The sequence below is a fragment of the Oncorhynchus mykiss genome, chromosome 16, assembly GCF_013265735.2.
Source record: "Oncorhynchus mykiss isolate Arlee chromosome 16, USDA_OmykA_1.1, whole genome shotgun sequence".
Taxonomy (NCBI): Eukaryota; Metazoa; Chordata; class Actinopteri; order Salmoniformes; family Salmonidae; genus Oncorhynchus; species Oncorhynchus mykiss.
The window spans coordinates 30,968,146-30,983,370 of NC_048580.1; the positions used below are offsets into that span (position 1 = coordinate 30,968,146).

General features: G+C 41.9%; 1 protein-coding gene across 7 annotated transcripts in view; it reads right to left on the minus strand.

Annotated features, from left to right (window-relative positions):
- Positions 1-15,225, minus strand: part of LOC110491806 (fibroblast growth factor receptor 2) — a 94,711-nt gene that overhangs the window by 43,541 nt on the left and 35,945 nt on the right. For all 7 annotated transcript variants that reach the window (XM_021565573.2, XM_021565571.2, XM_021565570.2 and 4 more), the window contains 2 exons: positions 12,994-13,163; positions 6,872-6,995 (listed from right to left, as the gene is read on the minus strand). In XM_021565573.2, coding sequence (XP_021421248.1) covers positions 6,872-6,995; positions 12,994-13,163 — 294 coding nt within the window. The remainder of the gene's footprint in view (positions 1-6,871; positions 6,996-12,993; positions 13,164-15,225) is intronic.

The window sequence follows — 15,225 nt, forward strand, 5'->3', positions numbered from 1 at the left end:
ACGAGTATGAAGTGAGGGCCAGCCAACGAGAGCGTACAGGTCGCAATGGTGGGTAGTATATGGGGCTTTGGTGACAAAACGGATTGCACTGTGATAGACTGCATCTAATTTGTTGAGTAGGGTATTGGAGGCTATTTTGTAAATGACATCGCCGAAGTCGAGGATTGGTAGGATGGTCAGTTTTACAAGGGTATGTTTGGCAGCATGAGTGAAGGATGCTTAGTTGCGAAATAGGAAGCCAATTCTAGATTTAACTTTGGATTGGAGATGTTTGATGTGGGTCTGGAAGGAGAGTTGACGGTCTAACCAGACACCTAGGTATTTGTAGTTGTCCACGTATTCTAAGTCAGAGCCGTCCAGAATAGAGATGTTGGACAGGCGGGCAGGTGCAGGCAGCGATCGGTTGAAGAGCATGCATTTAGTTTTACTTGTATTTAAGAGCAATTGGAGGCCACGGAAGGAGAGTTGTATGGCATTGAAGCTTTCCTGGAGGGTTGTTAACACAGTGTCCAAAGAAGGGCCAGAAGTATACAGAATGGTGTCGTCTGCGTAGAGGTGGATCAGAGACTCACCAGCAGCAAGAGCTGGTGAGCTGATGTATACAGAGTCGGTCCAAGAACTGAACCCTGTGGCACCCCCATGGAGACTGCCAGAGGTCCGGACAGCAGACCCTCCGATTTGACACACTGAACTCTATCAGAGAAGTAGTTGGTGAACCAGGCGAGGCAATCATTTGAGAAACCAAGGCTGTCGAGTCTGCCGATGAGGATGTGGTGATAGTCGAAAGCCTTGGCCAGATCAATGAATACGGCTGCACAGTAATGTTTGTTATCGATGGCGGTTAAGATATTGTTTAGGACCTTGAGCGTGGCTGAGGTGCACCCATGACCAGCTCTGAAACCAGATTGCATAGCAGAGAAGGTATGGTGAGATTCGAAATGGTCGGTAATCTGTTTGTTGACTTGGCTTTCAAAGACCTTAGAAAGGCAAGGTAGGATAGATATAGGTCTGTAGCAGTTTGGGTCAAGAGTGTCCCCCCCTTTGAAGAGGGGGATGACCGCAGCTGCTTTCCAATCTTTGGGAATCTCAGACGATACGAAAGAGAGGTTGAACAGGCTAGTAATAGGGGTAGCAACAATTTCGGCAGATCATTTTAGAAAGAAAGGGTCCAGATTGTCTAGCCCGGCTGATTTGTAGGGGTCCAGATTTTGCAACTCTTTCAGAACATCAGCTGACTGGATTTGGGAGAAGGAGAAATGGGGAAGGCTTGGGCAAGTGGCTGTGGGGGGTGCAGTGCTGTTGACCAGGGTAGGAGTAGCCAGGTGGAAAGCATGGCCAGCCGTAGAAAAATGCTTATTGAAATTCTCAATTATGGTGGATTTATCAGTGGCGACAGTGTTTCCTATCTTCAGTGCAGTGGGCAGCGGGGAGGAGGTGTTCTTTTTCTGCATGGATTTTACAGTGTCCAATAACTTTTTTGAGTTAGTGTTGCAGGATGAATGCATGACAGTTATGGATGAAGACTGTCATGAAAATAAAATAACTGTCATAAAAAATATATATACAGTGCCTTGCGAAAGTATTCGGCCCCCTTGACTTTGCGACCTTTTGCCACATTTCAGGCTTCAAACATAAAGTTATAAAACTGTATTTTTTTGTGAAGAATCAACAACAAGTGGGACACAATCATGAAGTGGAACGACATTTATTGGATATTTCAAACTTTTTTAACAAATCAAAAACTGAAAAATTGGGCGTGCAAAATCATTCAGCACCCTTAATTAACCACTTAAGTTAACACTTTGTAGCGCCATCTTTTGCTGCGATTACAGCTGTAAGTCGCTTGGGGTATGTCTCTATCAGTTTTGCACATCGAGAGACTGAAATGTTTTCCCATTCCTCCTTGCAAAACAGCTCGAGCTCAGTGAGGTTAAATGGAGAGCATTTGTGAACAGCAGTTTTCAGTTCTTTCCACAGATTCTCGATTGGATTCAGGTCTGGACTTTGACTTGGCCATTCTAACACCTGGATATGTTTATTTTTGAACCATTCCATTGTAGATTTTGCTTTATGTTTTGGATCATTGTCTTGTTGGAAGACAAATCTCCGTCCCAGTCTCAGGTCTTTTGCAGACTCCATCAGGTTTTCTTCTAGAATGGTCCTGTATTTGGCTCCATCCATCTTCCCATCAATTTTAACCATCTTCCCTGTCCCTGCTGAAGAAAAGCAGGCCCAATCCATGATGCTGCCACCACCATGTTTGACAGTGGGGATGGTGTGTTCAGCTGTGTTGCTTTTACGCCAAACATAACGTTTTGCATTGTTGCCAAAAAGTTCAATTTTGGTTTCATCTGACCAGAGCACCTTCTTCCACATGTTTGGTGTGTCTCCCAGGTGGCTTGTGGCAAACTTTAAACGACACTTTTTATGGATATCTTTAAGAAATGGCTTTCTTCTTGCCACTCTTCCATAAAGGCCAGATTTGTGCAATATACGACTGATTGTTGTCCTATGGACAGTCTCCCACCTCAGCTGTAGATCTCTGCAGTTCATCCAGAGTGATCATGGGCCTCTTGGCTGCATCTCTGATCAGTCTTCTCCTTGTATGAGCTGAAAGTTTAGAGGGACGGCCAGGTCTTGGTAGATTTGCAGTGGTCTGATACTCCTTCCATTTCAATATTATCGCTTGCACAGTGCTCCTTGGGATGTTTAAAGCTTGGGAAATCTTTTTGTATCCAAATCCGGCATTAAACTTCTTCACAACAGTATCTCGGACCTGCCTGGTGTGTTCCTTGTTCTTCATTATGCTCTCTGCGCTTTTAACGGACCTCTGAGACTATCACAGTGCAGGTGCATTTATACGGAGACTTGATTACACACAGGTGGATTGTATTTATCATCATTAGTCATTTAGGTCAACATTGGATCATTCAGAGATCCTCACTGAACTTCTGGAGAGAGTTTGCTGCACTAAAAGTAAAGGGGCTGAATAATTTTGCACGCCCAATTTTTCAGTTTTTGATTTGTTAAAAAAGTTTGAAATATCCAATCAATGTCGTTCCACTTCATGATTGTGTCCCAAATACAGTTTTATATCTTCATGTTTGAAGCCTGAAATGTGGCAAAAGGTCGCAAAGTTCAAGGGGGCCGAATACCTTCGCAAGGCACTGTATACTCTTTCAGGGTTTTTTAGGTTACTACATGATTCTTTGTGTTATTTCATAGTTGTGATGTCTTCACTACTATTCTACAATGTAAAGAAAAACCCTTGAATGAGTAGGTGTGTCCAAATGTTTGACTGGTACTGTATATACAGTACCAGTCAAAATATTAGGAACACATGCTCTTTCCATGACATGACTAACCAGTTTAATCCAGGTGAAAGCAACGATCCCTTATTGATGTCACCTGTTAAATCCACTTCAATCAGCGTAGATGAAGGGGAGGAGATGTTAAAGGAGGATTTTTAAGCCTTGAAACAATTGACACATGGATTGTGTATGTGTGCCATTCAGAAGGTGAAAGGGCAAGACAACATATTTAAGTCACTTTGAACAAGGTATGGTAGTAGGTGCCAGGCGCACTGGTTTGAGTGTGTCAAGAACTGCAACCCGGCTGTGTTTCACGCTCAACAGTTTCCCATGTGTATCAAGAATGGTCCACCACCCAAAGAAGATCCAGCCAACTAGAGTCCATGCCCTGATGAATTGAGACTGTTCTGAGGGCAAAAAGGGGTGCAACTCAATATTAGGAAGGTGTTCCTAATGTCTTGTACACTCAGTGTATATATTTATTTATTGTGGAATGAACAGCTGACTGTAGGTGTTGCTGCTGGACATTCATGCAGTTGAGTCTGTTTCGGTAGTAACATGGACACTTAACAACGTGATGAAACGTTGTTGCTCCTTGCGGAAACAAGTAAGGTATATAGCAAACGTGAAACAATCAAATTGTTGTAGCAAACGGGTCTTTGGTTGCCTAGGCAATGCCCCCTCCCTCCAGCAGCACATACACTCTTAGAAAAAGGGGTTCCAAAAGGGTTCTTTGGCTGTCCCCATAGTAGAACCCTTTTGGGTTCCATGTAGAACCCCTCTGTAAGGGTTTTACATGGAACCCAAAAGTGTTCTACATAGAACCAAAATGGTTCTACTTGGAACTAAAAAGTGCTCTTCGAAGGGTTCTCCTATGGGGACAGCCAAAGAACCCTTTTAGCTTCTAGATAACCTTTTTTTCTAAGAGTGTAGAAACGTAATGAATATCATATTCTATTTCTATGGCAGCACATGCAGTCAGGAGCGGAGGAGAGGAGAAAATGTAGTTCTTTAAAAAATATATACATTTGTATGGTTATAACAGTGACCAAGATCATTTGGCTGAGCAATAACCATCATCCAAAATTCCATGACTGTCACAGCCATCACACACACACACACACACACAGAGAGAGACGGGTCTCAGTCTGGGACACAGACCCATATTCATAAGAGTAGATTGTTGAATAACTCAGCAGGGAAAAACACACACAGGCACGCAATATATACAGTGTACACACATTTATCTGACATTTGACTAACCCAACCCCTCTGATTTAACCCCCTCTTCTCCCCCACCCTCCTGCTAGTTTATTTAGCAAGATGACCAGTGCTCTACATAATACATTGAACACAACACACACACTCTAGTCTTGTTTGCTCCAAAGGTCAGAGTAAAGGGGTTGAGTGAGTTAGGTTTGAACTTGCTTTGTCCCCTTGTAATACTGCTGACCAATGTTCCCTCTAAGCTGCGCGCATGCGAGAATGAACTTCACTCAAGGTGAATGATCTTCACTCAACTTTGTAGACTTGTCCCTGTTATTTAACACTATCAACGTGTCCCTTTACTGTGACAATATTAGCCACTTTCAATGCAAAATTCCATAACAAAACTAACTATGCAAGATAATTGGATGTAGGCAGAACGCATTGGAGTAGGATTTTATTGCATTGACACGCGTGCAGCATAACCAATCAGAGCTGCAGTAGGATTATATCACATAGACCATTGCCATATATGGATCTGGGCCGTTCACTTTGAACTGGACTGTTCTACAGCATGAGCAGTCGTGAGTAGATGCACTTGTTTTGAAATCAAAGCGAGAGCTTTATGTAGCCTCGTGTGCACACATTTTGTTAATATCCTTTGCTAGTTAGTGAGCCCAGTTATAGATAATTTGCAGTCAGAAATAGGTAAGTGGTTGCTTCCTACGAGAGCACAAAATGTGTACATTTCTCGACATCTTTAAAAAGCAAGTCAGGTAAAGAGCATTTTGTTTGTCTTAAAGGGGCAGTGTTGTATTTTGAGACAGGCTTGAATAAGCTAAGTAGCCAATAGGCAGAGGGTAGCATTAATTCTCTGTAATAATGGTATGCGAATAATAATGCATTTTATTTTGTAAAGTGGTGTCTTGTATCAAACACAACATTTTCAGTCACCTTGTCTGAAGGACAAGTGGATTAACAGTTTAATGTCAAGCTCTGAATGTTTTTTTCAAAAGTCAAAGGTCTACATTGAACATCACACATTGGCTGCTACTAAAGGCTGAATGAACGACGTTGAATATGTGGACATCTATAAGTACCTAGGTGTCTGGCTAGACTGTAAACTCTCCTTCCAGACTCATATCAAACATCTCCAATCTAAAATCAAATCTATAGTCGGCTTTCTATTTCGCAAACAAAGCCTCCTTCACTCACGCCGCCAAACTTACCCTAGTAAAACTGACTATCCTACCGATCCTCGACTTCGGCGATGTCATCTACAAAATAGCTTCCAACACTCTACTCGGCAAACTGGATGCAGTCTATCACAGTGCCATCCGTTTTGTTACTAAAGCACCTTATACCACCCACCACTGCGACCCGTATGCTCTAGTCGGCTGGCCCTCGCTACATATTTGTCGCCAGACCCACTGGCTCCAGGTCATCTACAAGTCCATGCTAGGTAAAGCTCCGCCTTATCTCAGTTCACTGGTCACGATGGCAACACCCACCCGAGGCACGCGCTCCAGCAGGTGTATCTCACTGATCATCCCTAAAGCCAACACCTCATTTGGCCGCCTTTCGTTCCAGTTCTCTGCTGCCTGTGACTGGAACGAATTGCAAAAATCGCTGAAGTTGGAGACTTTTACCCCTAAGCCATCAGACTGCTGAACAATTAATCAAATAGCCATCCAGACTATTTACATTGACCCCCACCCTTTGCTTTTACACTGCTGCTACTCGCTGGTTATTATCTATGCAGTCACTACATGTACAAATTACCGCAACTAACCTGTACCCCCGCACATTGACTTGGTACCGGTACCCCCTGCATATAGCCTCCTTATTATTATTTTATGGTCTTACTTTTTATTTTAGTTTATTTAGTAAATATTTTCTTACCTCTATTTCTTGAACTGCATTGTTAAGGGCTTGTAAGTAAGCATTTCACGGTAAGGCCTACTACACCTGTTGTATTCGGCGCATTTGACAAATCAAATTTGATTTGATTTTTTATTGGGCCAGGGCCCTGCCTACATACAATACATGTATCAATTCTGCCCATAGAAACAGACCTGGCACATCTTGGCAGCATTCCTTCTCTGTACTTACATACAGCGTAGTAGCATGCACCTGGGGATCAAACAGCCAGCAATAACCCTCAACCCCACCCCTTCCCCAAACAAGTAACGTTTAGTTGGAGTCGGCAGGTAGCCTCGAGGTTAGACCATTAGGCCAGTAACCGAAAAGTTGCTGGTTCAAATCCCGGAGCCAACAAGTTGTCAAATTGCAGATGTTATTATTAACCCCCCCATCCCTCCCTCTATCCCAGGCAGGCCCAGTGCAGTACTCACCCACTACATCCAGGGTGTAGGTGTGGTTGATGGTGCCATATGCGTTCTCCACCAGGCAAGTGTAGTTGCCCTTGTCGGATGGAACCACACTCTCCATGATCAGGGTCCAGTGCTGGTGACGCACCTGAAAGGGAAATCCAACCCATTAATGTGAATCTCACAAAGGAACATCCAAACCAATGCAAACTGCGGATTGATGGAAGGCCAGAGAGAGTAAGTGAGGAGGCTCAGTGAGTGACGGGCAGTCAGGTCTATTCTCACGAGCGCATCATGGTGAAAAACAATATTACAGGGAGTGACAGACTGGTCCTAAGGTGAGCTGCTACCCCCACCCAAGGAATTTCACTGTGCTCTCCCTAAGCTACTACTTACCACCTCTACTCCTTAGAACACTAGTGAAAACCCTGTAGATTCTAAATATTCTACTTTTTACTACTTACAGAGAAAACACTAGAAATTCTGTCTTTTATTAGGGCACTTGTTTTGCATGGACAAGTCAATTGGAGTGTGTTTGTGTGTATGTGTGTGTGTGTGTGTGTGTGTGCGTGCAGTATGTGTGTGTGTGTGTGTGTGCGTGTTTACAGAACTGTCACTAAAGATAGTGAGGAGAAAGTGTTCGACTGAATACCGTGTTTATTAGAATGAGACTTTCTGCAGAATTAAAGCCAAGGGGAAACATTCTCCGGAACTTCCCATGAAGAGATGGCTGTGTTTCCTCGTAAACTATCACCCATTAACTACATGTGTCACACTTTTTCCTTCCCTATTACATCCCAACACAATAGATAACTTGCAAATGAATCCATCACTGTAAAGTGTAATGTGACTTTTAATTGCACTTTCAAAAATGTTTGATTTGATTTCAATAGATTGGATGATTCCCCAATCGTATTATCGTATTCAGCGAAAGCATTTTTATATACAGTGCTTTCGGAAAGCATTCAGACCCCTTGACTTTTTCCACATTTTGTTACGTTACAACCTTATTCTAAAGTGTATTAAATTGTTTTCTTTCTTCATCGATCTACAAACAATACCCCATAAAAACAAAAACAGTTTACAGAAATTTGTGCTAATTTATATACATAAAAAAAAAATATATATATATATATATATATATATCACATTTACATAAGTATTCAGACCCTTTACTCAGTACTGTGTTGTAGCACCTTTGGCAGCAATTGCATCCTCGAGTCTATTGGGTATGACGCTTCACTTTTGGATGAATAGCGTGCACAAAATCCTACAATGTGATTTTCTGGAGAATTTTTCTTCTCATTTTGTCTGTCATAGTTGAAGTGTACCTATGACGAAAATTACAGGCCTCATCTTTTTAAGTGGGAGTTCTTGCACAATTGGTGGCTGACTAAATACTTTTTTGCCCCACTGTACGTTCCACTTCATTTGTACAGATGAAGGAATTGTCCGGTTGGAACATTAATTAAGTTTTATGTTAAAAACATCCTAAAGATTGATTCCATACTTAGTTTGGCATGTTTCTATGGGCTGTAACGGAACCATTTGAACTTTTCGTCCGACGTTCAGCGCGACCTGAACGCGCTTTTGGATTTGTTTACCAAACGCCCTAACAAAAGAAGATATTTGGACATAACTGATGGACATCATCGAACAAAATCAAACATTTATGGTGGAACTGGGATTCCTGGGAATGCATTCTGATGAAGATCATCAAAGGTAAGTGAGCATTTAAAATGCTATTTCTATAAATAATTTTTCTAAGTATTATTGAAAATGTATGATAAAAAATATCCTAAAGATGGATTATATACACATCGTTTGACATGTTTCTACGAACTTTAATGGAAATTTTTTGACTTTTCGTCTGTACTTTGTGCCCGCACTTTGTGCATTTGGATTACTGGACTAAACGTGCGAACAAAAAGGAGGTATTTGGACATAAAGATTAAATTTATAGAACAAAACAAACATTTGTCTAACATGGAGACCTGGGAGTGCCATCAGATGAAGATAATCAAAGGTAAGTGATTAATTTTAACTTTTGTGACAGCTCTCCTTGTTTGGAAAATGGCTGTATGGTTTTCTGTGGCTAGGCGCCAACTTAACTTTTTACGGCTGCAGGGGCAGTATTAAGTCGCTTGGATGAAAAGGTGCCCATTGTAAACGGCCACTCCTCAGTCTCAGTTGCTAATATATGCGTATTATTATTAGTATTGAATAGAAAACTCTGAAGTTTCCAAAACTGTCAAAATATTGTCTGAGTATAACAGAACTGATATTGCAGGCAAAACCCTGAGGAAAATCAAAACAGGCAGTGGCTTCTATTTTGAAAACTCCATGTTCCATAGCCTCCCTTTGCTGGATTTAAAGGGATATGAACCAGATTCCTTTTCCTATCGCTTCCTCAAGGTGTCAGTCTTCAGACATAGTTTCAGGCTTTTATTTTGCGTCAAGTGGTCACATGAGTTTAAATCGCGCAACAGAATTTGGGCAGACGTTTTCCCCTGTCCTACTGTGAAAGACATTTGCGGTTGATATATGATCGATTATATATTTTAAAAACAACCTGAGGATTGATTATAAAAAACGTTTGACATGTTTCTGTGGACATTACGGAAACTATTAGGAATTTTCGTCTTGCGTTGTCGTGACAGCTCTTTCCTGTGGATTTCTGAACATAACGCGACAAACAAACAGAGGTATTTTGGATCTAAAAATAATCTTTATGGAACAAAAGGAACATTTGTTCTGTAACTGGGAGTCTCGTGAGTGAAAACATCCGAAGATCAAAGGTAAACAATTAATTTGATTGCTTTTCTGATTTGTGACCGAGCTACTTGATGCTAAGTGTACTTAATGTTTTATCGTGCGACCGATAAACTTACAAACGCTTGGATTGCTTTTGCTGTAAAGCATAATTTCAAAATCTGACACGACAGGTGGATTAACAAAAGGCTAAGCTGTGTTTTCCTATATTGCACTTGTGATTTCATGAATATAAATATTTATAGTAATATTGATTGTATGTAGCGCTATGCTATTCAGCGGTTGTTGATGACACTTATCCCAATATAGGGATTGCAGCCATAACAAGTTAACATAATCGCATGGTGTGCTTTCGCCATAAAGCCTTTTTGAAATCGGAGACAGCGGCTGGATTTACATTGTTTGTTTGTTACATTATTGTGTTTACATTGTTTGAGTTTGCAGAATGTGCAAACAGCAGTTGGGCGAAGTGCATGGTTTCTTAGAACATAGACTGGTCCCTTCTGTTCAACTTTAGGCCGAGGCTGCGGATCCATAGGTAACCGTCCCATCCCGCCGGATCCCTTTTCCCCAGAGCTGATGATCCAAATCACTGGCTTTACCTTACACACCAATTTTTTGGGGTCACCCTCCCTTCACATTTCTCACTGCCAATCGTGAATGATAAAGTTTTACCGGTGAATCTTCCATGTCGCACCTGCATTTCAACCATTTGATCTGAACCAGTTTCATGGGGATATTCATCTTCTTGAGTTATCGATTGTCATGCGGGGGGGGGAAAGATAGTTACATATCGGGATATTATTTTTTATGACATATTGTATCGTATCATTTTGACAATATCTCAATATTATTTTTGACTTAGTTGGCTGTCCCTGCACCAAAACTTTTTTTCTTCTTTTTCTTATTTTCAATCTTCTTCTTTTTTTTTTTAAATAGGGAGCTAATTAGTTTTCAGCACTTATTTCCTTGACTGATAGTTTTTTCATGGCACTGTCTTGTACCTCTGCAGCAGACATATGGTGGGCAATATGTTTGGAACATTGAATCGCAATATACAGTGCCTTGCGAAAGTATTCGGCCCCCTTGAACTTTGCGACCTTTTGCCACATTTCAGGCTTCAAACATAAAGATATAAAACTGTATTTTTTTGTGAAGAATCAACAACAAGTGGGACACAATCATGAAGTGGAACGACATTTATTGGATATTTCAAACTTTTTTAACAAATCAAAAACTGAAAAATTGGGCGTGCAAAATTATTCAGCCCCCTTAAGTTAATACTTTGTAGCGCCACCTTTTGCTGCGATTACAGCTGTAAGTCGCTTGAGGTATGTCTCTATCAGTTTTGCACATCGAGAGACTGACATTTTTTCCCATTCCTCCTTGCAAAACAGCTCGAGCTCAGTGAGGTTGGATGGAGAGCATTTGTGAACAGCAGTTTTCAGTTCATTCCACAGATTCTCGATTGGATTCAGGTCTGGACTTTGACTTGGCCATTCTAACACCTGGATATGTTTATTATTGAACCATTCCATTGTAGATTTTGCGTTATGTTTTGGATCATTGTCTTGTTGGAAGACAAATCTCCGTCCCAGTCTCAGGTCTTTTGCAGACTCCATCAGGTTTTCTTCCAGAATGGTCCTGTATTTGGCTCCATCCATCTTCCCATCAATTTTAACCATCTTCCCTGTCCCTGCTGAAGAAAAGCAGGCCCAAACCATGATGCTGCCACCACCATGTTTGACAGTGGGGATGGTGTGTTCAGCTGTGTTGCTTTTACGCCAAACATTACGTTTTGCATTGTTGCCAAAAAGTTCAATTTTGGTTTCATCTGACCAGAGCACCTTCTTCCACATGTTTGGTGTGTCTCCCAGGTGGCTTTTGGCAAACTTTAAACAACACTTTTTATGGATATCTTTAAGAAATGGCTTTCTTCTTGCCACTCTTCCATAAGGCCAGATTTGTGCAATATACGACTGATTGTTGTCCTATGGACAGAGTCTCTCACCTCAGCTGTAGATCTCTGCAGTTCATCCAGAGTGATAATGGGCCTCTTGGCTGCATCTCTGATCAGTCTTCTCCTTGTATAAGCTGAAAGTTTAGAGGGACGGCCAGGTCTTGGTAGATTTGCAGTGGTCTGATACTCCTTCCATTTCAATATTATCGCTTGCACAGTGCTCCTTGGGATGTTTAAAGCTTGGGAAATCTTTTTGTATCCAAATCCGGCTTTAAACTTCTTCACAACAGTATCTCGGACCTGCCTGGTGTGTTCCTTGTTCTTCATGATGCTCTCTGCGCTTTTAACGGACCTCTGAGACTATCACAGTGCAGGTGCATTTATACGGAGACTTGATTACACACAGGTGGATTGTATTTATCATCATTAGTCATTTAGGTCAACATTGGATCATTCAGAGATCCTCACTGAACTTCTGGAGAGAGTTTGCTGCACTAAAAGTAAAGGGGCTGAATAATTTTGCACGCCCAATTTTTCAGTTTTTGATTTGTTAAAAAAGTTTGAAATATCCAATAAATGTCGTTTCACTTCATGATTGTGTCCCACTTGTTGTTGATTCTTCACAAAAAAATACAGTTTTATATCTTTATGTTTGAAGCCTGAAATGTGGCAAAAGGTCGCAAAGTTCAAGGGGGCCGAATACTTTCGCAAGGCACTGTATATATATATAGAATCATGAGAATCACAACACATATCGGCACCTAAGTATCGTGATAATATCATATTGTGAGGTCCCTGGCAATTCCGAGCCCTAGTTATTGACATGGTTTCGAAGTATCCTACAGTGTTGTTTTTTTGTTGATCAAAGCACATATTTTGTTCAGTGGTGCACGCTGAGTTGAACATGCAACTATTCGAAAGAAAGACGCAAACATTCGCACAATCATCCTAAAATCTCTTAAGAAAAGAGGTAGTGTTTTTTGTATTACAGTAACGTTATGCGATTAAATTTGGTTATGTTGTATACTTTCATGGTGTGTTCTTGCAGACTTTGATCAACTTTATTAAACAAGCAACATTCGTCAGAGACCGTGCGTAAAGTAGAGAATCCTGCACATGTGAAGAAGCTTCAGGACCTTTAGATGTCGGGAAAAGGGGTTCAGAAAGTCGGCTCCACAGCCACACCGTAAACTTTAACTAGGCTGCGCAGCTCAACTGTAGTAGCAGTAGAGCCAAAATGGAAGGGCAACAGTCTGCCTCAAAATCAAGACGCAAAAAAATGCATTGAAAGTCCTTTCTAAACAGTCACAAAAGTAAACTTGAATGAAACATTTGATTATAGACTAATTTCAATGCGCTAGTCATGAGAAACTCCATGTCCCAGCATGCTGCAGTGCTGGGTTCTCTCTCGTACCTTGTACCCGCCCATGCGGTCCTCCTGTCGGAATGGTCGGCTGTTCTTCAGCCAGCGCATCTTAGGACGTGGGTTGCCCCCGGCAGCACAGCGAAACTTGACTGTGTTGGCAGCAGGTACAGCATGTAGCCTTTTTTCCATCTTCTCCAGCATCGTCCAATAGGGCGCCCCTAAAGAAAAGAGATGACCAATCAGGTTTTTTGTTTAGTCAAAATCTCAAATTAGATTTTGTCCATCTATAACAACACAGTAACATATATTATATTAGGGAAGTACCAGACAGTGCCAGAAAGTGTTCATTGTTACCACATTGTTTATTAGTTAAAACCATATCAGCTTAAACCATGCTGTAAAATAAGTCTTACTTATATTTGTGAGAGTAACTTTGCTCACTTTCAACAGAAACACTGTATGGGAAACATGGCTGAGCAGCAGAGCTCCGTTGATTAACAGTTTCAGTCCAAAGCCTGAACAACATGGATTACTACAACTATAGCAGGTAGTGAGAAAGAGTGAGGGAGGTGGTCACAGGCTATGTCCCAAATGGCACCCTATTCCCTATGGGCCCTAGTCAAAAGGATTGTACTAAATAGGGAATATGGTGCCATTTAGGGAGAAACTACAGTTCACACTGGAAACACTTAATACTCAAACATAAATGTTTTCTTTTGAAGGTTGCAGGACACGTTACCAAGTGGGTAACTAGACCATCACATCCATTTTATCTAGTTGCAGTTAGCGCTTTTTTTACCACTTCTTCCAATTACAATATTTAGCCTGTTATCGGGAAGATATGGCTGTTGGGAAGAAGGGATATTTATCATCCATGAATAATCATTATGTTCCAGAAGGGAGAAAGATCATCATTTCACATTTCACAGGGTAAGTTACCCACACAATGATCGATCATGCTCCTTCATTCAAATACACTCCCACAGGGACGTATAGGAAGTTAGTAACACCCCTTTTCTGTCTGGCCTACATACTGTAACTGCAGCTCGTTCACCCCATATATCTCATTTTCTGTAGTTCCCTGAAGCCCCCCCCCTCTCTCACACACACACGTTATCTTCTCTCTACCCCCTGCCTCCCCATTTCTCTCTCTCGGCACCTGGGAGAGTGATTGCATAAGCAGATGCACTCAGAAAGAAAAGAAATTTCACAACCAATGTCCCCACCATCACTTCCTATATCTCTATTACAGGAGTAGAGAGAAGAGGGGGAACACTCCAGGGTTACTGCAGCCGTTAGACACTCCTTTAGCCTTCTTGGGCCTATGTCCTTCTCTTTCCACCCCTCCCTCCCTGTTTTAGCCCCTCTCCCTCTTCCCACTCCTCTCTCCCGCCCACCAGAGTTCAATCAGAATACTATCAGAGTCGGTCACCTCCCATAATTTTCTCTGGCATACAAACCGGACAGTACACACATACTTTGATACAGAAGAAGTAAACCATGCTCTTCCTTCCAGGATGAAGCAACACACTATAATTAGACTAGTTAGGTTCTTTTAAGCCAATTTCCTTCTCACTCTGTCCCCCTATTTCTCGCCATCTTATTTTCTCTTTCAACACTCCTACCTACAGACACAGTCAGACAGGTTAGGGTGGCGACTGCCCTCGTTCGGGAGTTCGTCTCTCTCAGGTGAACTCTGACCCCGGAGTGGCAGCAGCTGTGTCTGATGATGAGCACGGTACATGATAGTGAAAGGTGACCAGGTCTGTTTCCCATGCTCCCGTCGTCCGGTGGTAGCGAGACTTCAAAGACCCCCCAACCTCTGTCCAGATGAGGCCAAACTCTCACTGGCCAACTGCTGTGGCCCCTAAGACCCCTCTGTGGCCCCTAGCACCCTGTGTGGCCCCCCTATGGCCCCTTAAGCTCTCTGAATGGACAGCTTCTCTTACTATTTACTCTGTGGCAGTCTGGGGTTAGCTCAGGTTATCTATGTAACTCCAAAACAAGAATGTGCTGTACGTTCAGCATGAGGAATGCGGCACAAACATAAGTGTCAAATGATAGTATTACTTGTACATTTGCCCCATACTGTAGAGCTGGTACTAGAGCTACATATACTGTATATCTAGGACAAACATAAAGCAGCTAATGATAGACTATTAAAAGCTTGTAAATTGTACCCTACAGATGTTTCAAACGAAGACAAACGGGAGCAATTAAAGATGATCTCCTTAACAGGCCAGAGAATGCGTTAGAACAACAAAACCAACAAGCGTGGAA